Below are 26,943 nucleotides of genomic sequence, written 5' to 3' on the forward strand. Positions count from 1 at the left end.
ATAGCTTACTTGCATTTTATCTTTTATTCAAAACAATCACAAACAAAGCCAAACTACCTGAGGATTTTTTCCCAGATACAGATGAACAGGTTAAAGCCCTCTTACACCACAGAGATTGTGGGGGCAATATCCTGCCCATTACATTATGTGTCAACAGAGGTGGGGTTTATAGCTCTTGCGCTTCCGTCTCGAAACACAGTATAAAGGTTTACAGAGCGTACACTGCTCTTCACTTTAGCTGTCCCAAATTTGTGGAGACTTAGCTCTTTCATTTTAGACGAAGGAAAAAACCACAAATGGCATTCTCTAACCAAAGCTTTCAGTTGGGTTCAACCTCCCATTTGCATTCGTTTGCACCCAGTGTCAGTGGTTTAACTGTCAGGAAAACTGCCGTCCAAAAATTTCAAGCACCTAGTGTCTACGGGGGAGCTGGTGGCTACGGTACCCGCATATCTACCAGCACCAACTATGGACACGGCTTTGGTGGAAAATTCAGCAGTAACTTTCAGCTTAATAGTACCAGTAACGATGAACTGCTTACTGGCAATGAGAAAACAACTATGCAAAATCTAAATGACCGTTTGGCTTCATATCTGGAGAAGGTGCGCTCTCTAGAAAAGGCAAACTCCCAGATTGAAAAGCAGATCAAGGAGTATTACGCGAAGAACACCTCAGACATAAGGCAGGACCATAGTCCATACTTTAAAATAATTGAAGAGCTCCAAAATAAGGTAAGAAATCATATATTCATCTATAAATATATGTATTTCAAGTATCTGGGGAGAAACATAATAATCTACTTGCACAAAATTACTTTTCAAATTGTAATTGTCTCAGTTAAGAACAATATTTTGATGAGATACAAATTAGATGGTGATTGATTTCACATAATTTATATAGTAGATGTATGTCTACAGGTATGATTAATCTAAAACCTGAAAAATCTTGGAAACAAAATCAATTCTTCTATTACATGTGCTTTATGCAATTTTAATTAGTGAAAGTACTAAGGGTTCTTTAAATATTAAAATATAGTTTGGTATCTGTGGATTTCAGAGAGATTTAAAAAAATTTTCTTTTTTTCCTATTTTACACCTAAGTAAGTGGAAGCTTGGAAATTAACTTACAAAGTAGGACCGCTGCAGCATTAAGGAACATTGGTGCATCCTGGCACCCAATGTAAAGTGAATTACATTCCCAAAAGGAATATAATATATAATTGAATTCTTCCCTCAGTATCCTTGCAGAATGAAAAATATAAACTAAGTCTTCATATTCATTTCATTATTTTAGAGGTTCTTAGAACAGCTTGACAAAGTAGACTAAACTTAAGCCTCAAAAAATATAGGTTCTGAAAGTGCTGCTGTTCTCTCTCATAATTTGTCTCAATTATTACCATGTCAAAAACAAAATCCCTGTTTATCACCTCATACCATACTCAAGTGTCAATAATGATATTATTTATATTGATAAGAAGGAAGGAATTTAGCATTAAAATGAAATTACTTCTGTAATTTATCCCAGATGGGCTGTTACAAAGGTGTCCCAGGTTACAGAATTTTATTTGCCTGGATATAATGGAGTGAGTTATAGAACACTTTCATTTATGACCAGGAACTGTCTTATATTTGTGAGGTTTCATTACAGATTTTCAGACCTTTGTCTTTTTGGCAGGTTGGAGAAAGGAGATAGTAATCTGTAGTTATTCCAATCTGAACACACCTGTTCGCTGCCTGAGAGGAGAAATTGACTGAGGAACATTAAAATCCAAAACTCTTTCTTCCAGTGTGTAATTTCCTTTAATCTGCCCAAATAATTTATATTGATTATATATATAAACATATTACATCTTTGTGTAAACACTGATTTTCTTTTTAGCTGCTAACCTGGCATTAAATGAAAATGTTTCACAAATCCATATATAATGCCCCATCTCTCAAAGATTTCTGACTGCAAATATCCAGAAAGCAATAATGGTTTATAATCTTATCTGAAAAGGTAGACTAGAGGGGGAACTAGTTTTATGACTATGGTGGTGATCAAATGAGGAATGGCTTTTATTTACAGTAAATCAGTTACTAGACTTTGTCCTCCACGTAAGATAAATACATCTGGCCTAAAGCCAGAATTCAGAGACTTCTACCCTCATACCTTCAAAAAAATAACTTACTCAAATATATCAAAGAATGCATGGCTCCTAAAACTATGGTACATTGAAGGATACATTTATTCCTATTACAAGATCCTTTATTCAATACAACAGTTCCATCAATGGTTGTCAAGCTAGATCATGAGTACCCCTTACCAATTTTTTTCAAACGCGTACATTACCTTTTTACCAGTTCTTTAATTTTACTTAATGTTCTTTGGTACATTTTTTTTTCCTAGGTAGGGCAGACACAAACCCTACAGTAGGACAGGCTTCAGCTCTGCTCTTCTAGTGCTCAACTTATCAATATGTGAGAAAAAGTGGCTTTTTTCCCAAATTTTCAGAATTGGATACTACCAAATGCCCAGTAAAGCAGTAGATCACTGCTTGAAACATTAAATTACCACTATAAAAAATAATCTATTTCCACAGCAATCAGCTGACAGATTTGTCTTTCAAATTATGTTTACAGTTTCCAAAATCTTTCCTCTCTTAGTTTTCACTAGTTCTATTACTCACCCCTTAAAAACAGGTGTCTTCCAGAGTACAGACCATCTCAGCTCTTTTAGAGCATACTTATGAGAGCATACTTTACATTTTGGAGAAGATTTTTTCCTTCCACACACCTTAAACAGAATTTAGCTTAAACCTAGATGACTAATAGACAATAAAGTTAATAAGATGATGAAGGCCACATGCAGTATTAATGAGATTTCCAAAAATGACAAAGTCTGCGTTTATGTGCAAAAATTCCTGTTCTCTTCTTCCTCTGCTTCAGAACTTTTGTTTCCAATTTTCAATTAGAATTGCTTCTCTCAGTACCATAATACACAGAAGAATATGAAATATCTGCATGATCATTCCTCAGATAACAAAAATCTGGCTGTTGGTAAAAATTTAGTAAACATAAAACAAAGTCATCTTCTATAACTTTAAAGAATCTATTAGATTTGTCTGCTAATTCTACCACCCACACATCATCCCTTTTAACCATTCTTTTTTAGATTGGTGTTGCACAGCTGGAAAACGCAAGGCTTGTCCTGCAGATTGACAATGCCAAACTGGCTGCTGATGATTTTAGAATGAAGTAAGTTCGATGATCATTCCATACACTCTCTTTTATGTTCTTGTTATTCATGAAAGCTTCTAGACAGCCAGTTTCATTTATATATGAACTAAAATCCCCTTTACAAAACACAATTAAGTAGTAACACAGACCAGGTATACTGTGCAAATGTCATTTGCTCCATTCTTTTGAAAAATTCTACATGCATTTCCTATACTTACTTAGACAAAATTTGTACATGCATTTCCTATACTTACTTAGACAAAATTTGTACTCTGTCTTGAAAGTTACTATTAGAATGAAAACCTTAAGGCAATCTTTTCTAATACAAAAGTTAGCAGAAGAAAAATTTGAGGACTAAGGCTGCAGTAGTTATTCATTCCAACATTTCTTCAACCAGTTGTATTTTGATGATGACAAAACAAGCCTTATTTTACAGGTATGAGAACGAACACTTGCTCTTGCAAAGTGTACAGAATGACATTAATGGACTGCTCCGAGTGCGTGATGACTTGACCTTGACAAAATCTGATTTGGAGTCACAGATTGAAAGTGTGAATGAAGAACTAGTTTTTCTTAAGAAGAACCATGAGGAGGTGAGAGCAGCAGAACACCATCATGGAGAGATTATTTTTTCAATGGCATACATAAATTCAGCCTCACTAGGAATAATGCATTTTTCATGTTTAATCTGAAAGAATATGATGCTTATGGTGGGATTCAGGTCAAGGTTAATACATCAACATTTATCTGTCTGTTCGTATACTGTCTGTGTGAATGCCACGGGCTCTTCGGTCTGAATAGGAGCTCTGGCTTATGCAGAGATATCTGCAAGTTAGATAACTGTACCAGGTATCTGCTAGGAGTCTAAGCTCAAATTGAATCACATCCTTAGCATTACCTTTGTAATTCCAAAGACCTACAAAGAAAAGGTTAAACAACCACTTTTCCCCCTTTCAAGTAAAGACACAAAAAGAAATGTTACATTAAAGATGACTCTTAAATGCTAATTATGCAGAATTATGGTATGTACTCAAGCTTTCCTTTGAGATTACTAGCCTTAGTAATCAAGAGTCATAGTATCAGCTCTATATTTGTAAATTCCTTGTCACACTGCAGAAAAAAATGTTCTTTAAGCACTGTAGTAGAAATAGCCAATTTAGATTTAAAAAAAGCTGGTGCATCTACTTAAAACTGTGCTGTACTTCACTGAAGCACTTGTACATTTTCCAGAAGTAGTATAACTCTATGTGGTGCTAAATTACATCTCAGTTATTAGGCATCAAATGCTGAACAGCTACAGAAATTAGGGAGTAAAGGTTTTCCTTAAGAATAATCTGTGTTTTACCAGTTGTTACTAAACACAAAAGCATACAGATGGGAACCATGACTTCTATAGTCATTTCATGGATTGGGTCCTGAGGAAATCATCTTTTTATAATATGTTTATCTGTAAGATTTATTGCTACAAAGTAAGTAAAGTTTTCTAATATAACATGCAATATATAATATTTATGAAGTGATCAAGTTATCTTACCCTGAGGCACTATTTAAGAATTAGAACTACTTCTATTTCTGTGGATTTTTAATTTCCTTCCACTATTCAGGATTAAAGGTTTACTTTAACTGATGCTAATACAATCTTCATCGTCGTAGGAAGTTTACAGACTGCGCAAAGAGGTGGGTAGCTCAGTTAATGTAGAGGTGGATGCTGCTCCAGGTATCAATCTTGCAACTATTATGGAAAACATGAGACGGCAATATGAAGAAATGGCAGAAAAGAACCGCGAAGAAGCCAAAGAACGATTTGAAAAACAGGTAATGCTCAACTTAAACATCGGCAAGATTCTCAAGCGTGTTTAGTTCTGGGTGACAGTCCTTCCATTTTTTGTATTTCAGACAGAAGAACTGAACCAGGAAGTAGCAATCAATATTGAACAGCTGCAAAACCAAAAGAGAGAGGTCACAGAACACAGACAGACCTTCCAGGGCCTGGAGCTAGAATTACAGTCCCACCTTAACATGGTAAATAATCAGCAGTACTTGAAATCAGGAATGTGCTTAGCAGATAATTACACAGATAAATACAGAAACGGTGAGGTTTTCCAAACTAAATGTAATTTTAACATAAAGGTGTATCCTCTCGAATAATACATCTCCTAAAATCTCCTTTTCTTTTCATCGGCTATAGAAAGAGTCTTTAGAAGGCACTCTGGCTGAAACTGAAGCACGTTACAGTTACCAGCTAGCTCAAATACAGGCAGCAGTTGCCAATTTAGAGGCTCAGCTGCGACAAATCCGAGCCGACATGGCAGCTCAGAGTAACGAGTACAGTGTTCTGCTGGATATCAAGACGCGCCTGGAGATGGAGATTGCCACCTACCGCCGCCTACTGGAAGGAGAGGAAAGCGAGTAAGGAACTGAGCATTAAACGCGGTTCGCTCATCAGTTTAGTTTCGTATGAGAGCAGGCAAAATTGTAAATACTGTTTATAGTAAATCCGACAGTAACCCCAAGAAGGGAGAGGAGAAAGATGAAGACTCAGTCTTGTAACCAACATAATGAAAGGGTTGTAGATGCTTCTTCACTTCAAAATCTTACTGCTGACATGGGATAGGCTACTGATACAGCTGTCTGGATAACGTCAGTAAGAATGAATGTCAGAAAACGTAAATTGAGAATCTTTAATACTCTAAAATAGAACAATTACTATGTGTGGTTTCATTTTCTTCATGTTAAAACAGTAACTAATTTTTTTAATTCCCTCACAAATGGTAATAGTAATAATTACAACTGTTCTCGTTTCCTTTTCTAAGATGCCTTTTATGCTACAATATCGAACTACCCAGTGTTTGAAAGAACATGACTGGCACTATGCTATGCATATACCTTCACCAAAGGTGAAAGTGGTAAAATCTGTCATAAAAAAAGAGAAAAGGTCTATTTGTTGCCCAATTCTCAACCACAGACAGAGCAGTTCCAGCTCTGTCCGAGAGGCTGCTGTGGAAGCCAGCTGAACGTATCGCCATCAGCCTCTGCATTGCTATGTCCTGTTGCTCTTTTGGAGCTAAGCAGCTAGCTAGCTGCTGGTATCCCACAAGCTGACAAGTTAGAAGCAAAAACAGATGGTAGAAATGATGCATCAGGTATCAGTGATGCAATTTTGTATTGACTTTTCCATAACCATAATGACTGTAGCTTCTGCAGGCCTGGGCTAATGAGGACTAGGTTTTTTTTAATTGCTTCAGACACTGCAGGCACCCAGCAAGGCATTCAGCATAAGCGTATTGACCTTTACTTGCAGCCTAGGGCATATTCGGCGGCCTGCACTGGATCCTCTGCTGCTGTATCTGTGTCAGTAGTGGCCAAGCTACTTAAAAATGCAAGAGGTTCAGGTGAACTGCCACCAAAGGCTGCGCTGTTCCAGCACCCCATATCCTGTAGTGAAAAAAAGCAGAAAACTATGCAAAAGTACAGAACAGGACAAGCAGAGAGTGATACCTCCCCACAGGACTCTCCATGTATAGCAGTTGTGGCTCGGGGCCTAGTATGGGCATATCTGCGTTTCACCTACAGATCATGCTTAACAAGTTTTACTTTAACAGGGAAAACTGATTTAAACACATGGCTAATGTGATGAAATGAAATTAACTGTCTTGATTAAATATACAGGAGACACACAAAGATGTTTCTTCAATATATTAAGCTCCAGATATTCATATTTTTTTAATGTATGATTTGCACAGGCATTTCCAAGTGGATATAGCTACAGCAGAGGCTGAAAAAGGTACGTCACATAAACTTCCCTTTTTTTGATGGCTTCCTTTTGAAATGTTATGGAATTCATTAGCCTGATGTAAAACAAATAACACAGCTTCATGGGAAATATTCAGCCGGTAAAATCTTACGCCAAGAAAGCAATCAACTGTTTGGATAACCTACAGGGATTATACAAACCACGCTTTATGTATATAACTCAGGTGCCCAAATTAAAACCATAGGCTCCTTAGCGAGCCAGCAGAATAACACAGAATTACTGAATTACTGTCTGGAGGCCTTCAGAAGCATCTACTCCTTTCCACTGGCTACACAAGGAGACTAGGTTCCTAAATAAAGCATTTAATTTTCAAATATGCCTTTCAATGTAAGACTATTTCTAGGTTTTAAGTCTACCAAGTTGGTGCTAAACAGCAGCTATCAGGTCAGTCAGGAGGGATAGGAGAGTTATTCAACATGACGTCCCATATATCATCACGGGTAACAGCAGAAGAACCAGAAACTGTATCTCCACCAAGTTTGCTCCACAGTAACTATGCAATGAAATGATGGCTTTCTGTATTTTCTAATGGTGGAATTGCTACTAGGACTCTAGTGGTATTATTATCCTATCAATAAACATTGCATTTAATTAATTCGCTGTTCAATTTCATTAACAGAATTAAGTAAAGTTAAGAAGATCAAGACAATTGTTGAGGAGGTGGTTGATGGTAAGGTCGTCTCCTCTGAGATCAATGAGATTGAAGAGAAGATATAAATAGCGTCAGCACAGAGGAGAGAGCCTTCGAGCTTCTTGGAGCTGATATCAAAACTACATGATTATAAAGGACTCGATCTAATTCTCCCTGAAATCAACAAGATTCGAAACATGTCAAATCATCAATTATCAAACAATTTACTACTTTTTTTTTCTGTGGAAACATCAATAAAAATAATGGGTTTTATCACTAAGTTACAAAGTATAGAATATCCTTTAAACAGTTTTGGGTTTACTTATGTAGTGACTAGGTTAAAAAATAGAAATCAGTATTTTGAAAATACTGAAGCAATGTTTACTATTAAAGATTTTAAGAAACTCAAAGTACTAAACTGGTGAAAGTCATCCAATGCAGACACGGGCGAAAACTTGCTCATGTGCTTAACAAGCTTTTATTAGTAGTCGAATCTTTTGAAAGCACTATGAGAATTTTCATTTCTTCAGATAGTTCATTTCAACATCCGGTTCATTAAGTTTTCTCATGCTTTTAATATATTAATAGCTGAAAAGTTTAAGTTTTATTCCTGAAACCTTCACCAAAGCTTTATGAGAGAATTTACTAGATACAGATGATAAACTCTCTATTTAGTAAGTAAATTAGTTAAACTTTAATCCAAGATTTAGCAATCTAGCTTTTTCTCCTATGTTTTAGCACACAGAAAGTAGATTTGTTTTAAAAAATATTTTAAAATGTTATTCAGTGCATGTTTTCTGAAGTTGAACTACCATTCAAATGCAGTGCAGCTCTGCCTCAGTAAAAAATGATTTTCTAATAAATCAGAAATGTCAATTTCAATCATCATAAATTAAAAAGTAAAATTTCATAAGTTGTTTTATTCTTTTTCACTCGCTGTGATTTTTTTTTCCTCTTATCACTAGGAACTAACTAAGCAAAGGTATTTTATCAGTAAGAATACATTTTGCCTATTAAACCTTCCTCAACCAGTAACCGCATGTGGCCTTTCCCACAGAATGCAAGTTTAATATGTCATTCCAGACCTTCAGTCCAAGGAGTCTACATTTGCCTCTTGACAATATAAATACCAAAAAAAAAAATCTCTCTTTTGAAATGTCCAGTCTGTTATTTACTGCACATAAACAGCTGCCAGATAAAGTAATCGTTAGCTTTCACAATAATGAGTCACTGATACCAAGTGATCAATATGTGCCTATATAAAAGTTTACTTAAATCTTTGGTCTACCACTCATAAAACATTTCTGCCAGAAAAAACACCTATTATCATGGATGTAGATAAATGAAAAATGAATAAATATCAGTTGACAAATCCAAAGACATAATTAAGCCAGTACAAAGGAAAATCTGTTTACTGAAATAACATCTTAAGAAAAAGTGTATTGATTTTGAAGAATTTTCATGGCTATGCCTGTAACCTATAACAGATAATTCTGATCTTTAGATTTATATTAGAAAAGGCACAAATCAAAGAAATAACTGTGAGGAGTTTCTGAGCTGGGCTTTCACATCCAACTGATACAATGGAAAAAAATGTCAGTGATACAGCTGCAACTGGAAGTGATTACTTTGGGAATTTGCACAATAATGCCAACCGAGTTAAGGTTTTTCTGTGAACCCTTGGAACAATGCAGAAGGGAAAGAACTACAGTTTCACTAATTTGCCAGAATTTATAATTTCTGCATCTGGCTACACATGGAGTATAAAAGACTGAAAAACAGACATACTATTGGAGCATGACAGATGAGATGACCTGCGAATCACTATCACATAAAAATCTGATGGTCTGTTTTTCTCCTCACACCTAAAAGGTGTCTCAGAGGTTCCCTCTCTCACTTTAAGCACAAAAAAGAGCTGTTAAAATTGAAAAAGTTTTGAAATCCTCAACTACACTAGACATCATTTACCTCATTTTGGGATAGTAGCAAAGTATTTAAAAGAAACAAAGGTTGCTTTTTCTTCTCAAAAATGTAAATGTTGGCAAAAGGTAAGCATATTATACTTACGTTGTAGTAGCACTGTTAGCTTCAGTATTAGACACAGAAAACTGTTTTCCAAGCCTTACAGAGATGATTCAATACCTGAAGGTTTAGGACATAAGATAAAATTACAAATTAAGTTCAGTGTAATCAATTATATTCTATGTTTTCCTATTAATGATCAACACACAAATCACTGACAGTCCATAAGCCTCTTCATGCACTTTTGCTGACCACTTTTTTACTTCATAACAAACGTAGAGAGTGCTGATCTGGCAGAGGTTCAGTAAAACATGTCACAAATGTCTTATGGAGAGAAACTCTTTTTTGACGTGCACACAGGAAGTATGGTATGAAAGGGATCATTCTGCTGCCTCAAGCATACTTACACAATAACAACCCCAAATCAAGAAGAGGATGAGTATGTAATGACAAAAAAAATTATTTAGGATGGATTTAATGTGAAAAGAAATTTCTGCGCACTATTGCACATGGTAAAACATTATTGTGATGTCTTAGTGCTACTCCACCCATCCTCCCTCATACAGCAAATACCTGGAGGGTATTAGATTTCCACACGCATGGACAATTTAGATTTGCACATACCGTTTACTTTGGTCAGAAGATACTAAACTGCCCCCCCCCAACAAAAAAGAGAGAGAGAGAGAAAAAAAAGGGGGAAAAAAAGAACTAAAGAATCTGTTAGGAGGCGTGAAATACTACTGAAACACCCACCACATTCTCTATATAAAGGCTAACCTGTTCTCTGATCAGCCTTGAGTGCTTAGCATAGATTAGGGCACTTTAAGCACCATGGCCCTTTCTGTGCGCACAAGTGGTGGCTCCCGGCAGTTCTCTTCTCGGAGCGGGCTTGCGGGGGGATCTATGAGAATGTCTAGCTCTGGCGGTGGAGGAGGCTTTGGTGGAAGTGGGTTTGGTTTTGGTGGTGGATCTGGTGGAAGTTTTGGTGCTGCTTCTGTGCTTGGTTCAAGCTCTGGCTTTAGTGGGGGTTTTGGGGGTAGCTCAGGTGGAGGCTTTGGAAGCAGTTTAAGCAGTGGCTATGGTGGAGGCTTTGGTAGTGGTTTAGGTGGTAGCTATGTAAGTGGCTTAGGCAGTGGTTTTGGTGGAGGTTTAGGAAGTGGTTTTGGCAGCGGCTCAGGCACTGGATTTGGAAGTGGTTTTGCTAGTGGCTCAGGCACTGGTTTTGGAGGTGGCTTTGGCACTGGTGGTGGTGGTGGCAGTGGGGATGGTAGCCTTCTTTCTGGCTCAAAAAAAGAAACTATGCAGAACCTCAATGATCGTCTAGCTGCTTATCTGGACAAAGTACGATCTCTGGAGGAGGCCAATACTGATTTGGAGCGCAAAATACGAGAGTGGTATGAGAAAAATGGCCCTGGTGCTGGTATCACTGGATCGGGGAATGACTATAGTAAATATTACCCAATAATTGAAGATCTCCGAAGCAAGGTAACAAAGCAATGTACCTAATGCATCTTTTGCATTTGCAATTCACCTAGTAAGATGTTAGATAAAAACAACAAACTTCTTTCAGAAATCGAGAGCAAATTTATTCTACAGTACTTACACTTCTAATAATCCTCTGTCAGACTCATTGGTATCACATTATGTTGAATTTTTTGTTGCATGTTAACTGCAATTCTGTAGCTATATCACACTTAAAGCTGTGAACTGACTTGGCCTAATTCAAATAAAGAAGTCAGTGATAGACTCCGGCTGTGCAAACTCTTGTTGCTTAAAATGTTTAAATGTATTAAGTTTCTAATTTCTTATGTCATAAATTCAGTTCCTGAGAAACTGCTTGGTAAGCTCTTCAGAAATTATGAACTAGAAGTCACAGAATGCAAATTGGTGTTTTTCCATTACGAGAAGCTTGCTGACTTACAGAAGCTGAAAATCTTGTCCTAAATGTTTTCATAGTACGCTATGCAAGGGTCTAACAAATTACCTTTAATTTTATAATCATATTTAGAATTACAGTCACATAAATAGCTATACTGAGCTGTATTCCATCAGGCTATGAAATCATTTTCAGGAAATTGTTTGTATTTCAGATCATAAATGCGACTATTGACAACGCAAGAATTATTCTGCAAGTCGATAATGCTAGACTGGCTGCTGATGATTTCAGACTGAAGTGAGTATATCTTAATATTACAAAAACTTTTACTAAAAGTTACAAAAATCTTTAGTATCTTCAAATATTTCTTTCACTGTAGAATACTTTAACTATTGAACATTATGATAATCATATATATTAACAATTTAGAGCAAAAGCTTTCTAATGACATAGTAATAGTTTGCATTTGACCCTATTAACCAAATAAAAAGTATGTTTAATGACTTTCCTTAAAGGTATGAGAATGAAGTGGCTCTTCGCCAGAGTGTGGAGGCTGACATCAATGGTCTACGTAGAGTTCTTGATGAGCTGACCTTGACAAGAGCTGATCTAGAGATGCAGATTGAAAGCCTGAATGAAGAATTGGCTTATCTCAAGAAGAATCATGAAGAGGTATTATTTCTTTCATAAATTCTTAACAATGAAGAAGAAAAAATGAAATATCAAACATTTCCTTAATCTGTGCCAGAATAGTTACTTGGTTTCGTTATTTGTTTTGTTTGCTGTTCTTCTTCTGAGTTTACTATGTGAAGGAGGGAAAGAAAAACACAGACAAGGTATGTGTTCTTGATGATACAGTATTACTGATTTTCTCAGTTTTGCCACAAGAAATACTGAAAAGCATTTTTTCTCAGACTGCAAGAACCATGTCTGGTTAGTTTTTGTGGAATCCTTGTTTAGCACATTACACTATTCCTAGTTTTTAACTTTACAGAATTGAACTTTTCTTGCTTTGCCGTTGCCAAATCAACTCAGAAGTCAATTGTTTGATTTATTCTGGCTATGTACTACCACCACAGCATTTGCTGTACTGTAGAACATATTCTTAACGTCTCTTGCCATTTTTTCTTGGCCTTTTTGTGATAAATGCAGATAATGCAATCCTTGGGCTTTCTTTTAAAAAAATACTTGAAAACAGTACTTATTAATAAAGATTTTTAAATAAAATAGTTTACATATATTTCAATCAGAATGCCAAAACTGTATTTGATACAGGTGAACGAAATCATTTCCTTAAGTTATATAAAAATTTAGCAATAAAAACTATGAAATAAATGGAAGCAAACCTACATGCTTACTACAGTCTCTCCCATTACCAGTACTCTAGAGGTACAGTTAGAGAACACAAACTTCACCTTAACAGCTTCAAAGTGTATCGAAAAATTAAATTGCAAGACTACTGAGACAAACAGAAATGACAGCCAAGATGTTATATTCACATTTCACAGTTCTGTATTTTTAAGGAAGTAAAAGAGATGAGAAAATCAGATTAGGAAGAAGTCCTGTTGAAACAGAATTTGTATCACATATATTTCTTTACATATATTTCCGGTAGAATTATTTTGCCTTTTATTAACTGAATCTCGTCTATTCTTTAAATCTCTCCAGGAGCTTCAGGGCTTTCAAAGCAGTGCAGCTGGACAAGTCAGCGTTGAAATGGATGCTGCTCCAGGAATTGACCTCACCAAGCTTTTGAATGACATGAGAGGACAATATGAAGTCATTGCTGAGCAAAACCGTAAAGAGGCTGAAGCATGGTTCAATGAAAAAGTAAGCACCACAGAGATAGTAAAATAAATGTAAATAAATCAGTCAAATAAATGTAAATATTTATGTTAAATTACACTCTATCCTTCCTTGACATTTCAGAGTGGGGAGCTGAAAAGGGAAATCTCCACCAATACTGAGCAGCTTCAGTCAGGAAAAAGTGAAATCACAGATCTAAAAAGGACTCTTCAGAGCTTGGAAATTGAACTACAATCTCAGCTTGCCATGGTGTGTTGAGGGGAAGCTACAAAATAGTCATTGCAAATTTTCCAACTTCAAAAATGCTGTTAAATCCTCTACTGTTCTATAATATTTAAGATTTGCATTTATTTCCTATTAAACTCTGTGTTCTTGTTAGTTCCTAAATAGCAGTAATATCTATAATTGGATTGCAAGTAGCATGCTATAAAGCAGATTCATTTTTATGTTCTCATTCAGTGCAAAGACATTTGAAGAATGTCACATTTCAAGCTAGTATTTTGCTTTAAGAAAAAACTAAATTTCTATTAGTAATGAAGCTACACTTATTAAACCATTTGAGTTGCTTTTGTATTTTTAAATACATTTTTTTCTTGTCAGTCAGAGTTCATTTAATATCCTTCTTACACAGAAAAAATCCCTTGAAGACACTTTGGCAGAAACAGAAGGAGGTTACTGTGCTCAGCTTTCACAAATACAACTTCAGATTGGGAATCTGGAGTCTCAGCTGTTTCAGGTCAGGGCTGATATGGAGCGCCAGAATGCTGAGTATCAGCAACTTCTAGACATCAAGACTCGTCTGGAAATGGAGATTGAAACTTACCGTCGCTTGCTGGATGGCGAATTTGTGTAAGTAACAAATTTATATAAAATATCTTCTCTGTTTTAATTTCTATAGCAATATCCTTTTCAGGGAAAAAGAAGAGGTATAAATAAATGGCCTGTTCACCAAAAGACAATAAGGCACATACAAAGATTTTGAAATAATTATATCTGATAACTCTTCTTTAAACATATAATCTATTTAGTGAGATTGAGCCACTCTGTATTTATATTAACCTACGAATGCTGACATGAAAAAGGAATAATCTTATTTCTCCTGATCTTGGTAAACATTCTGCAATATTACAAGTGTCTATGATTTATTTTTAGGAGTGCAGGACAGGGAGTTACTTTTGAAAGCTCATCTTTGACTGGGTCCAAATCACAAACACAGTCATTGGATTCTTCTCAGGGTAAGTACCTAACATTTCTTTTTACAACCGCTATAATAATCCTGCCCATTAAACTTCAAATAAATATTAATGTATGTACATGTTAATTATATATACAGTTGTTTTATCTAACTAGTAAAACTAGTTGATACAGAATTAGTAAGTACTCCTACAGAATTCTCAGTGATGTCTGCATAGGGATGAAATGTACTAATAATATTACTTTTAAACTCATTCTTGTAACTAAAATAATACATGCTCTTTGATTTAACTACATCATAAAGTTAATCATAACACAAAACCAATTGGAAAGGAAAAAAGATGAAACTGCTTATGTAAGTTTGCTATTCTGCTTTGTATTTTTTAACACTTTAATAACTTTTTGTTTGTTTATGATGTTTAGATCCTACGAAAACTAGAAAGATCAAGACAATTGTCGAGGAAGTAGTAGATGGAAAAGTTGTTGCATCCCATGTTAAGGAAGTTGAAGAGAAGATATAAGACACAATCTGCTACTGCAGAGGATCCATTTATTGCATTCTTCTTTAAAAGCAGTAGTAGATTAATAACTTTGTTCTTTTGTCTGAAGTGATAAAATAGATTTGCTAATTTACTAAGATTCTTCTGCATAAAATGAAACATACATTTTCATTCTCAACAGTTATGCAATATACTTTCTGCTTCAGTCTACAGGTATTGGCCTGCACTATTTTCACCATGTAACTTTAAATCCATCATCAATTCTTAGTTCAGTAACTGAAAATATAGCGCATACATTAGGCATTCAATTAGATATGCTCATGGTTTCTTTTTTTATATTTTTAATTAATAGGTAAAATAATTTTGCTGTTCTAACCTCTTCTTCCAGTTTTCTTGACTAATAAAAAGAGACTCAACAAGCTTTGAAATACTAGTTACCTTTCATCCCTCCTACCCTAATTTAGGATTGTAACTCCTGGTCCACATTTGCTATTTTTGTTGGGTATTTTGCATTGCCATGTGCATGTATACATGTTTGCATTCAGTCATCATTTAAAGAAGTCAATCCACTAGTAGAACAAGCATATACAAGAACTGGTTAAATGTGGGATTAAAACACTAATCAATAGCATACAAATTAAAAATCTCAATTTACAGCAATCTTAAGGATTAAGAGAGAAAGTTTTGCAAGTAGAACAACATATTTTAATAAAATTAATGCTGTAAGCATAGTGGAAAAAAGAAAGTGCTACATTCCTTTCAAAGTATGCAGCAAACTCAATTATGAAATAGCAGTTAGATGTCCCAGAGTGCCATCTGGTGGGAATACAATTTGATCTTTTGAATTGAAATTTGACTTCCTGAACTCCACTCAAATGAACTATTTTAAAGAATTTCACCCAGAACTAAATTACAAAACATAACACAATCCCCTTAAAATTTACATCCAATTCTTTTAAAACAACAAGTTATATTTCTTTTCAAATAATATTCAGGTAAAACATGAAAAACATGCCCATAATGTCAAATGACTGACTTAGTGTGCTATGTTACAGCCCAGTTATAAGACTTATCTAGTATCAACAGAAAGGCAAAGATGTCAAATCATTCACATTTTCATTAAATCCTTTCCCGATGAGCCATGACTGACCATCCTACTGTGTTTTGTTTTGATTGTTAGCATGGCAAATGCTAGCATTTAAAAGAACAAAATTCACAGACATTTTGTAAACATGAACAGTAAAACATATGTGAAGATACTCTCAAAACAGAAAATAAATAATTAATCTTCTATTATTTCACCCTAGTTGAGACAATACAATGAATGGAAGTGGTTCAAAAGAAAGCTATTTGCTTTCCCTTCTATATGTTGAAAAGCTACAGAACAATAGAAACTAAAAAAAAAGGGTTTGTACCAACCAAAAAGGACGCTGAAAAAAAAATTTACAAACTTATTGAACTTTGCATACTGACATCACCAATAGCTTTGAGACAAAACAAAGAAACATGAATATTAGGGCTGAATATTAACAACCACCAGTCATGCAGCTATGCACTAGAAACTGATATTGATAAATACAACAATAAAGTCAGTAAAAATTCATTCAGGAACATAGCCATTTGAGTCCACATATAAAAGCCTTATACCTATCTCACAAAACAGATTATTGTTTCATTTCTATTTAAAAAATTATTCGTGAGCTTTATTTCTGCATTTGCAAAGCTTGCTTGATTATTGTCTAGACATGTTTCCTCCTGCATTGCATCTATAAGAGTATCAAGTGGTGGAATGTAGTGTTTAGGGGGCAGTTCAGGTCTGGGAGCATATAAGACTGGAGGAAGTAGGGGGCTAGACCTGGATGGATTGCAACTGGTGGTGGCACTGGTGAAGAAACAAAAGAATGCTCCAGGAAAAACGTAATTCCATAGATTCTATGCATCAGTGAGACTTTCAAATAAAAATTACCCAACTGATCATATTCTAAGCCCATCTTACTCACTCATGAGCCAAAGCAGTATTAATTTTCAGCGGCATTTTTGCTTTCTCTTTTGTGCTCCTCCTTCAAAGACATGTATACTTTCAGTATAATTCCATACAAAGAAATAAAGTATATGCCCTGAGGACTGCAATTGTGATTGCTATGAAATCATTATTCCACAATCCAGAATTCAGAAAATTTAAAGTTTCAGTCATACTTTTGTTTTAATGTAAATGTCCCACTGAATAATCATGCAGTTATCTACATACACATTTATCCTATACTTGCCATTATGATCTAAAGATGACCAAAAGAATTGCTTAGGATCAAGTTTTGATGAATATAACTAGAAACCACTCTAGCCATTGTCTTGTGACTTAGCAACAGTAATGAACCAAAGCACCTGGCATTCACTACAACATTATATAGTACTCCTCAGAATCCAAATGATTGACTCATAAATATTCAAACTGAGAAGTTAACTAAAATCCACCATCTGTAATAAAATATAAACATTGAAAGTAGCCAGGATTCAAAACTGTATAAACCCCAGTAAACAGAAAGTTGCTTCCACTTACCTTTAGGTTTCAGGGATCTTGTACCCAGCTATTCTTTGCACCTGGAAGAAAAATAGGAAAAAGAGAGCATTAGTATTGATACATTTTTTAAAAACGCTTTTTTAAATGGTAAAATCTGGCAAGCTTTTAGCTCCTATTTTGCCTGAAATAATAAGATTTGTTCATAGACATGTTTTGGTGCGTGAAGCTTAGCTCATGGCACCAAATCCAATATCCCTGCAGAGCATGCTAACTTGCAAGCACTATCCTTGCATTTCAAACCTATACATTTTTGAATTATTCTTGTAAGAAGCCAAACAGTCTTGACTTTGACTCATGTGAACAGAAGATATTCTGAGTCCCAGTGAACTGAAAGCTCACTGTAAAGGATTAGCATTGCAATTAAAAGGAAGATTTACAAATACATTTAAAGTTTTTATTTGCTTAAATACATAGGCTCTTCCTATTAAAGTTCATTCTGTCCTAAGGTGTAACACCTCAAATTTGTCTGATTGATTCCTAATGCTTTTATATTACCTGAATGTTCTCATATCATGGATTAAAAACAGTGTATTTTGTTTTTAGAAGTCCATAGAACCAGAATTATTAAGACACTTGCAGAAAAGATGGTAGACAGTAAAATAGTCTCATCTCAGTCCAGGTCTGTTGAAGAACAGCCAGCTAACTAAGAAAAAATAAAATTGAAACACAGGATCCTTTTACAGGTGCCAAGAGACAGAGCCAAGAACAAGGAAGCCTTATGCACACAAGGAGAATTTTAAGTGGTACAATACTTTTATTTCTAAAAAGATGATGGTTTTGTAAATGTTTATGGCCTTTTTTTTTTTTTAACTGAAGTATATTCTTATTTGGAGCCTAAAAATGCCTTCTGGGGAATAGAATACACCATCTACTTGTTACTGAAAGTTGATTTTTTTACTAAATATCTGATGTTGCCGATTTAAAAAAAAAACTGAAAACAGGTAATAGCGGTTCTTAGCAGACAAGATCATTTGGATGGTAACTAAACAGCAGCTACGATAAACCAAAAGATCAAGAATTATTTGCAGAAAATACAGAATAGCAAAGAGACAACCTGTATCTTCTACTTCCCCTGGGAGCTCTCAAAAAACATGTAAGGATCTTACATGATCTGCATATACTTTTTGACTGCAATTCTTTGTTTTAAGTGTCAGTTCACCAGTCTTCGCACTCTGCTGAAGAGAAGCCAACCCCTTGCCACAAGGTGCAAGACCATTCTTTACCCCTAGCAGAGCTGATTTATCTTCCTCTTTTTGTGTTCCTAGTCCATAGAAACACAGAAATGTTGGCTGAAAGGATGTCTAAAAGTCCAACACTCTTTTGAAATGGGACAACCACCAATACTAGATTAGGTCAGCTATACTTTTGCCCAGCTGAGTCTTAGAAACTTTCAAAGATGGAAATTTGGTAACATTCCTAGGCAACCTGTGCTTCACCACCCTCCTGGCGGAGGCACATCCCAGCAGCGTTGTCAGCGCTATGGGTATACAGCTGGAGTACTGTTCCATTCCCTTGCATTGTATGATTGCACTCCCATGCTATGCAGCTGTAATTTTGCTTTTTTTTATCTCTTAACTTCAAAATTTTTAGGTTGTCAAGTATAAAAATTAGTGTAACAAAAACAAAGACATTGTATGTATTTGTTTCTGCACATTATCAGGTATTACCACATTAATCACTCCAAAAGTAATAGATAGTTGTATTACTAACCTTATTTTTTTAAAAACAATTGAAAAGATCCGACCTTCCAGCACTTCCTCAAAAACAGAGCTCTGCAGCTTTAAAATTTGCCTGTACTTTCTCTCACGCTCAGTTCTCACTGCAGGCACTGAAGGCTCTGCAGCAGCCAGCTCATCCTATCAATAAGGTTCAGTTAGCCAAGGTGGAGGATGGGAAGAGAATGGAACTGTCCCAGCTCCTCAATGAGATCAGGGCAAACTATGAAACGCTCATCACCAGAAATCAGATAAAGACCATCATCTCAACAAGGACCCAGGTAATGACTTCATACAGACACACACCTTCCAGAGTAAGGAGACAATCCTTGTCTATACAATTCCTGCCTCAGTCTCCATGAGGTACAGTATTTCCTTTTCAGTGCAGCATATTACTGGGGAAGGGATTTTGATTTTACTGCAGTAAGATTAGAACTAGAAGATAAGGAAATGTTTTGAGTAGAGTATGAATTTCACCTAAAGGAATACTATGTAATGCATCTGGATGTTCTTCTGTACCTGCAACGGTGATATTGTTGTGATTTAAAAAATGATGACATATGCAGTAACATGCATAGCTCCATTTAGTTATCCCAAAGGACAAGAATAGCTTGAAAATCAAAGAGAATGTACAGAAGCCATTTATACAAAGGCTTACAGATTTTAGCACTTGTATAGAAGAAAAATGTATCTTCTCGAAAACTATTTTATAATGTTCTCAGTAAAACTGTTATACTTTTCAGCAAATATTATTTGTTCTTTCATGTAGAATTATTGTTATCAACATAGTGTTATTATTATAAATTTACATATAGAACATCCCTAAATCACAACTGAACTTTGTAATAAAATGAAAAAACATTTACAACCATCAAATGCCAGGAAATTCAGGCTGAAAAATAGGTATTATATCACCCTGTTGTATGTAGGTATTGCAGGTTTCTTTCTTTTTTTTTTTTTTTTTTAACAGGCCAGAGTACCTACTATAAGCTGGCTAATCTACACAGTACTCCAATGACACAAAGTAGTCATAAACTAGATAGTTAAGCCAAGTTCACATTTGTGTTTGGAACAAAACAGCCAGTCTACTGACATAGTCTGGTCTCATAAATTCTGCAGTACCTAGGCACAAAAGGACAAGCAAAGAATATTGAGCTGAAGAGTGTTTGCTTGTGGATAAGCCAAATGTACATTTTTCACCAAAATAATGACCTGATAATAGGCTAAATAGGCTAGTATATTACCCCCCCCAAAAAAATCTTATTTTACTTGCTTACTAAGACCTGAACTAAAGATTTTATTTCCTTAGAGTTGATGGCACCACAAGAACCCATATAAAGCAGTAAAATATGCAAAAGAGCATGTATAGTTTCAAGTGCTTACGGTATCCTCAGCACTTGCAGTAAAATACAGAACTGTAAACGAAAATCTCATCAGCAAAATAATCATTCTAGAAGTACATTCTAGAAGAGTCTGAATCAGAGATTACCTCAAATCTAAAGTGACCCCACGAAAGCTTAGAAAAATATTTTAATGGGTTAAAATGTATTTATTTGCAAACACAATAAACTGTTGTTTGACTATTTATTTTCCTTTTTTTAGAATAAGCTTCAGCCTCATCCATGGCAAAACATCTCAAATAACACATTAGATCAAATCAGTTTAAGTTTATTAATTCCACTACAACTGGGGGGCCACTTTTCCCACTATAAATGTTAAGAACAGGTTGCTTCAATTCTGAATTAGGTCACATTAACATGGATATGAGCATACATACAGAGAGCATGCCAACTTTTTCCATCTCACTCAGCAGTATAGGGAGCTCTTCACTATACTGTATATAAAAGATTAATTCATCACTGCTAGCTTTACCAAAATTACACAGATCTTAAAAATCACAATTAGAGATTTTTATATATTTTATTTTCATTGTTTAGATACTTTAATACTGTTATCTTTTTTATATCTACTGTAGCTAGAAGAAGCTACAATTAAAAGAATGGACAGAGATGCAGAAGCATTAAAGGCAGCCAGAGCAGAACTCAGTGAAGCCAGACGGCAGTGGCACCATATGCAAATTGAAATTGAATCTCTCCATGCTGTGGTAAGCATGGTAAAATGATACCTCAAAATCTCCTGGAAAAAGTAAATATTTTTATTGATGTAAACTACTCCATAATTCTGAATATGAGATAGTCACATCCACTATAAAGTGAAAATGCAAGAAACCCATAAATAGCTTTACCTTGGATTTTCATCTCATCACAGAGATCACTAACAAACAAACAATAAGTTTATTAATTGCTAAAGTTTAATATCCAACCTTTTGGATCAGCAGCTGTCATTCAATATAATAAACTCATTTTTTCACTCCTGCCAAACACACACTTGCCTGATATTCCCCTATCAATTTCCCAGTTATTCTACTGAACCAATTCAAACCACGTTTACTATTACAACTTTTTGTGAATCTATGGCCCAAATTTATCAATACATTCATAACAGATCATGTCAGCCATTTACTGAATTTGATAATATAGATAGGATATTCAGTTTTTGGACCACTCAGGTTTTGTATGATACAGAGCTTGTTATCATTTTAATCATACGGGTAAAATCAGTGATCTGTAGAATCAGTGGCAGTGAATTGATGGTAAAATAGAAGGCTAAAAATTTTTATTCTATCTTGAATCATTACACATTTTAGAGGGAAAATTCTCAGCAAAAGTTTTATCTTAAAAGCTTTACTTCTGTTGCTAAAAATAGTCTTAAAAGAACTGGTTTTAAAATACACTGTCTGACTGCTAATGAAAAGTATGTATAACATCCTTACACATACTTTCTAAATCTTAAAATATGAGTTAATTTAACAGGAAAAGGGTTTGGAACGTTCACTGCGTGCCACAGAGCAGCAGTACCATATGCAACTTCAAAATTTAGAAGCTGAGATTGAAAGTTTAGAGAAAGAGCTACAGGAAGTGAGAAGAGGTATTGAGAAACAGCTTCAAGAACATGAAATTCTACTGAACACTAGGATGAAACTGGAGGAGGAAATAGCAACCTATCGCAGTCTGCTTGAGCAAGAAGAGAACAGGTATTTGTTGCACAGAGAAAGAATATTCAAATTCATCTTCCATTTCAGAACTCCTCATTCAAATAATCATCAGAGTTGTAATTACAGGAACCGATCATTTAAAAAATTACATGTACATTATAGCATAAAATCCTTTAAAATGTTTTCATTTCATCTTATATGAATATGTATATATATTCACATATTCATACATGCATAAAAACAATATATTAAATGATTTCATGAAGTAAAATGTATCTTTTATAAAGCCTGAAGCACTTCTCTGTTTTTTATGTTTATATTTAGGCATGTTACTGGTTTCGCTGAATTTAGCTTTTAGACTGTCTACAGACAATTTGGGTCCCAACCACCGCAACTGTGAAAATCATTTAATATTCACTAATTTGCAATTAAAACACCACATTTTCATTGTATATATGTTCATAAATAAAAGTTGAAAAATGAATATATATGTACATATATGATTATATATGTTTAGGCTAATATATTATTAAGCATTTGCTTCAGTGGAACACATAATGGATTTAATTCATTGGTGGTAATTCGGTGTCACTTCAATGAACTTATAAAAGCATAAAAAAGCAAAAGCAAATTAGTCAAAACTTGTAAACAGTTTAGTGCTGCAATAATGTACTATCTAGCTTTAACTCTTTAAGAAAAGAACATTGTGTAATTGCAATTGCCTACACAAGTTAATCCTCACAGTTCTTCTTTGATCCATATACACTACCTTGCTTTTATATTAGAATGATCCTTTGCAAGCTGATATGAAAAAGTGAATTCCCTGAAGTCATCAAAACTCATCTAGCAAATCTCAAGGACAATGCAGAACAAAGGCAAGATACAGGTTTACATGTCATGTAAACATATCAAACATCAATGGAACTCTCATGACAAAAAATATCCTTCTCTCTCATAAATCGCAAAAAAAAAAACTGGCAGCAAAGGAAGACTCCACATTTTTGCAACACAGTGTCTCCACAATATACTGCAGATAACCATAAGATTACTGCATCCTCAGGCAAATCACTGCATGTTAATGCAGCCCTTTCAGCCCATTAACTACTTGACAGAGTTTCTGTTTGTCTCAGACCATAAATGAAGCAAGTCCATATGCATCAAATTATGTCAGAAGTTCATACTTCATCACACAACAGATATCTATTTGCATGTGAAGTTTGTATTACCCAGTATTATTTGAAGTGTGTTGAGTCAATGCAATTAGGAGGAATTGTATTAGGATACTATCAAAGAATATGCGTTTGCGTGACACTCCCGTGGTTCCAATGCATCATGGCTGCCCCCTTCTCTCCCCGGTACACAAATACCAGCCACAAGAGAGGCAGCTACACAAGTATCAACAACAAAGAGCATAAGGGAAAGGTGAGATAGCATGTCCTGCACTCGGCACTTGTATCAACAACAAAGAGCATAAGGGAAAGGTGAGATGGCACGTCCTGCACTCAGCACTTGTATCTTAACAAAACCAAGCGCACTCCTCTGAGAGCTTTCATTGGAACGCTGCCTCCCTTAGCCACCTCGAGAAAATACAGGGTTTCAGCCCAACAACCTCATGCGTGTCCGCGCAGCAGGATTCTGAAGGGGGGGGGTCCATTGCCTATTTAATACTTGTAACTCTGTGAAAACATACACAGCTCAGTCTTAATGCAATTAAATAGCTCTTCCTGACAAACAACAAACTGGAAAAAAAGAGAAAATAATGACGAAATATACACAGAAATTTTCACCAACTTTCTTTGGTTCTATAATCAAAATGTTAGAAATTCTAACAAATATTTACTACAGTCAACCAGAATTTCTTATAATTCTTGCATTTTTTAGATTTTCCCCAGTTGTTCATGATACAATTATGAGTTATAGATTAAAATAATTCAGTATGATTGTAATGATTTTTACTTTTGCAGGTTTCGTTGTTCTATACCTGACCAAAAGGATGACAAAAAACCTACCACTAGCAAGATTGCCTTTACCCTGCCTTCAAGTGAGTTCTTTTATAAACATTCTTCCCCTGAGTTTCCTAAACAGTAAATCACACACTTGTTATTCAGAGCAGAATCAATACAATACTAAAAATTTGCAAGCCAAATTCCAACACTGCATTAATGTATATTAATGCATCATTACATCAGATATCAATATGCATAGCGGATTCTGTATTTAATTATCATAGAGTAAGGAAATAACTTTCTGATTTCTCAGTTTCAGATATATTGCCATATGTTCCAGTCTATCTTTAAAAAACAGTTATATGCTTGATCTAGACACAAGTAACATCAAAAATATTTACACACATATCTATATATATATAGCTCACTTGTCTCTAGAGGAGGCCACAAAATACACCTAGATTTGGAAGGGAGGGCACACTGATGTATCATTTTGTATCAGAAACTTGTTTGCTGGAGTTTGTGCAGAAAGGGGCACAGAAAGCAGCACTATTTTCCAAAAAACGGCAGAAAATGTTTTTCTTATACGACTATATATACTAGATGACCATTAGAAGATACACTATTTAACTGAAAGATTATAACCCCTGAAGAAGGTCCCTGACTACTGAAAAATTGCTGGCTATTTTAATAGGATCTTTTTTTCTGGTATAGCAGGAGGAAAAATACCTCCTGTTCTTGTGCCCTGACCTTATTTTTCTCCATGTGTGTATATTTGCATTTTCTTTTGTAGATGGTGTAAAGAAGCATGAAATTGAGAAGGTGGAATTGGTGACAAAACAAGCCATCCTAGATGGAAATATTATGAAGGAAAGTGCTGAAGCTCATGGCACTATACAGTAAGATAAACATGAATTTAACAAAATAACAATTTTAAGTAAATGGTGGGCACTACTCTTCAGTATTTTGACTTCTCCTTTTATTAGTATGCTATATCATTTTCATAGAGCAAAAATGTCCCAGGGCAAGTTATACTGATTGGCATGTTACTGATAAACTAAATTTTAAAGCCCTTCTTATAAGCATTTATATAATAAATTAATGACATCATAACGATGCTTCTAATTGGTAATTTTTATTTCTGACGAGAAGGAAACTATTCATAATTCAGTTAGTTAAGGCTAAAAGGGTTCGTATCATGCTTGCAAAGTCGCTCTAGGATATATATATATATTTTTACACATGTAAATTCAGGGAACTTCAAACTAGGTTCCTTGGTGGGCATGTGAAAGCCTGTTCAGTACATATTATTCATCTTAATTTGCTTTACTAGTGTTGGATTGCATCATTCTGCTCTTTAAGTTCTTTTGTATACTAGCATCTAACATAACATTTAATACATATACCATGTCACTAATATTTAACTATAATTATGTGCTAAAACCATGTAGAAATTCTTATTAAAAACAGATGCCATCATATGGTCTAATGCAAATATTCCATATATGAAGCTTATTTTCATACATAATTTTGTCCATCTTACACAGATAATTTAGATACAGATCCTGAAACACACTTACAGGATTTCAGTGCCTAAATATCATTCAAGTAGCTGCATCTTCACTTCTCCGTATTTAAATTCTGTCTTTTCTTTTAATTTGATGTGGATCTATATTCTGAGGTTTGGATCTAGAATTAGATTTTTCACCTCCCTTTTCAGATGCACAAATTCTGGTATGTCTACTACAGTACAGCAACTTCTAATAAATAATTTGAGGTTGGATTACAAACTTTCTCCTGGGTAGCAAGCTGCCTGATGCAGCAATGGTTTTCTTTTGTATCCTTAGAATGCGGCTGTAAAAAAAAAAAAAAAAAAAAAAAATCTGGTGTCTCAGAACCCAACTAAAATGACTTGACACTCTATTAAGCAACTTCTTATTACATTTTAAAAGTAATCCTGAACATACGCACTGCGTAATACTTCAAGGATCACAAATACATTTGCTTTATTGTTTCAGGACAGAGAAAGTGGATGAAGTTATCAAAGAATGGGAAGGTTCCTTCTTTAAGGACAACCCTCGCTTAAGGAAAAAATCTGTTTCATTGCGCTTTGATCTCCACCTAGCAGCAACTGATGAAGGATGTTTACACACTAAACAGAAAATGCTTCCAGACATTGAAGTCAGGCTGGTAATGAGGAGGTCTTGCAGTATTCCTTCTATCAAACCTTAACCTACAGCAAACTAACCCAAAGTTCATTTGTAATGGGCTCTGGAAATAAACTGTAGAGGAACTTACATGGCCTCTGTCCACCTTGCTAGAACTACAAAACTTTACCAAGTATGTACTTTGATTAATAAAATAAGAATGTATAAGTCTTTTAAAGGAAAGGGAGAAGGACAAGGGAGTTAGTTTTCAATAATCTAACTTCTACTGGTTTTCTACTCTGGGTATGCTCCTTTAGTTTTCTCATTATTATTCTTCTTTTGTAGTATTTCATTAAGTATTTAAGAATTAAACTGTAACTTTATACCTTGACATATGCTGTCTTTGTAAAAGAGAAACTATTTTCTCTTTCTGGAATTGAG

General features: G+C 34.9%; 3 protein-coding genes across 4 annotated transcripts; all 3 read left to right on the forward strand.

Annotated features, from left to right (window-relative positions):
- The first annotated feature begins 296 nt into the window (after nucleotides 1-296).
- On the forward strand, nucleotides 297-7,749 carry KRT20 (keratin 20). The gene is made up of 8 exons (XM_062595942.1): nucleotides 297-731; nucleotides 3,154-3,236; nucleotides 3,655-3,811; nucleotides 4,872-5,033; nucleotides 5,115-5,240; nucleotides 5,407-5,627; nucleotides 6,962-7,002; nucleotides 7,652-7,749. Exons 1-8 carry the CDS (start codon nucleotides 297-299, stop codon nucleotides 7,747-7,749), a joined length of 1,323 nt encoding a protein of 440 aa, XP_062451926.1.
- A 2,767-nt stretch (nucleotides 7,750-10,516) lies between these two features.
- LOC134151410 (keratin, type I cytoskeletal 12-like) lies at nucleotides 10,517-15,082 on the forward strand. Of its 2 annotated transcripts, none has more exons than XM_062595906.1 (8): nucleotides 10,517-11,170; nucleotides 11,776-11,858; nucleotides 12,077-12,233; nucleotides 13,230-13,391; nucleotides 13,491-13,616; nucleotides 13,999-14,216; nucleotides 14,520-14,602; nucleotides 14,985-15,082. In XM_062595906.1, the coding sequence occupies exons 1-8, from the start codon at nucleotides 10,517-10,519 to the stop codon at nucleotides 15,080-15,082; spliced, it is 1,581 nt and encodes a 526-aa protein (XP_062451890.1). The 2 variants fall into 2 exon arrangements, with proteins under 2 accessions (XP_062451890.1, XP_062451891.1); XM_062595907.1 differs by having other exon boundaries at nucleotides 14,523-14,602.
- Nucleotides 15,083-19,539: 4,457 nt separating this feature from the next.
- On the forward strand, nucleotides 19,540-26,587 carry KRT222 (keratin 222). Its single transcript, XM_062595871.1, has 6 exons — nucleotides 19,540-19,635; nucleotides 21,330-21,458; nucleotides 22,228-22,448; nucleotides 24,374-24,450; nucleotides 25,149-25,254; nucleotides 26,374-26,587. The coding sequence occupies exons 1-6, from the start codon at nucleotides 19,540-19,542 to the stop codon at nucleotides 26,585-26,587; spliced, it is 843 nt and encodes a 280-aa protein (XP_062451855.1).
- The last annotated feature ends 356 nt before the right edge of the window (nucleotides 26,588-26,943 follow it).

Source organism: Rhea pennata, chromosome 26 (assembly GCF_028389875.1).
Source record: "Rhea pennata isolate bPtePen1 chromosome 26, bPtePen1.pri, whole genome shotgun sequence".
Lineage (NCBI taxonomy): Eukaryota > Metazoa > Chordata > Aves > Rheiformes > Rheidae > Rhea > Rhea pennata.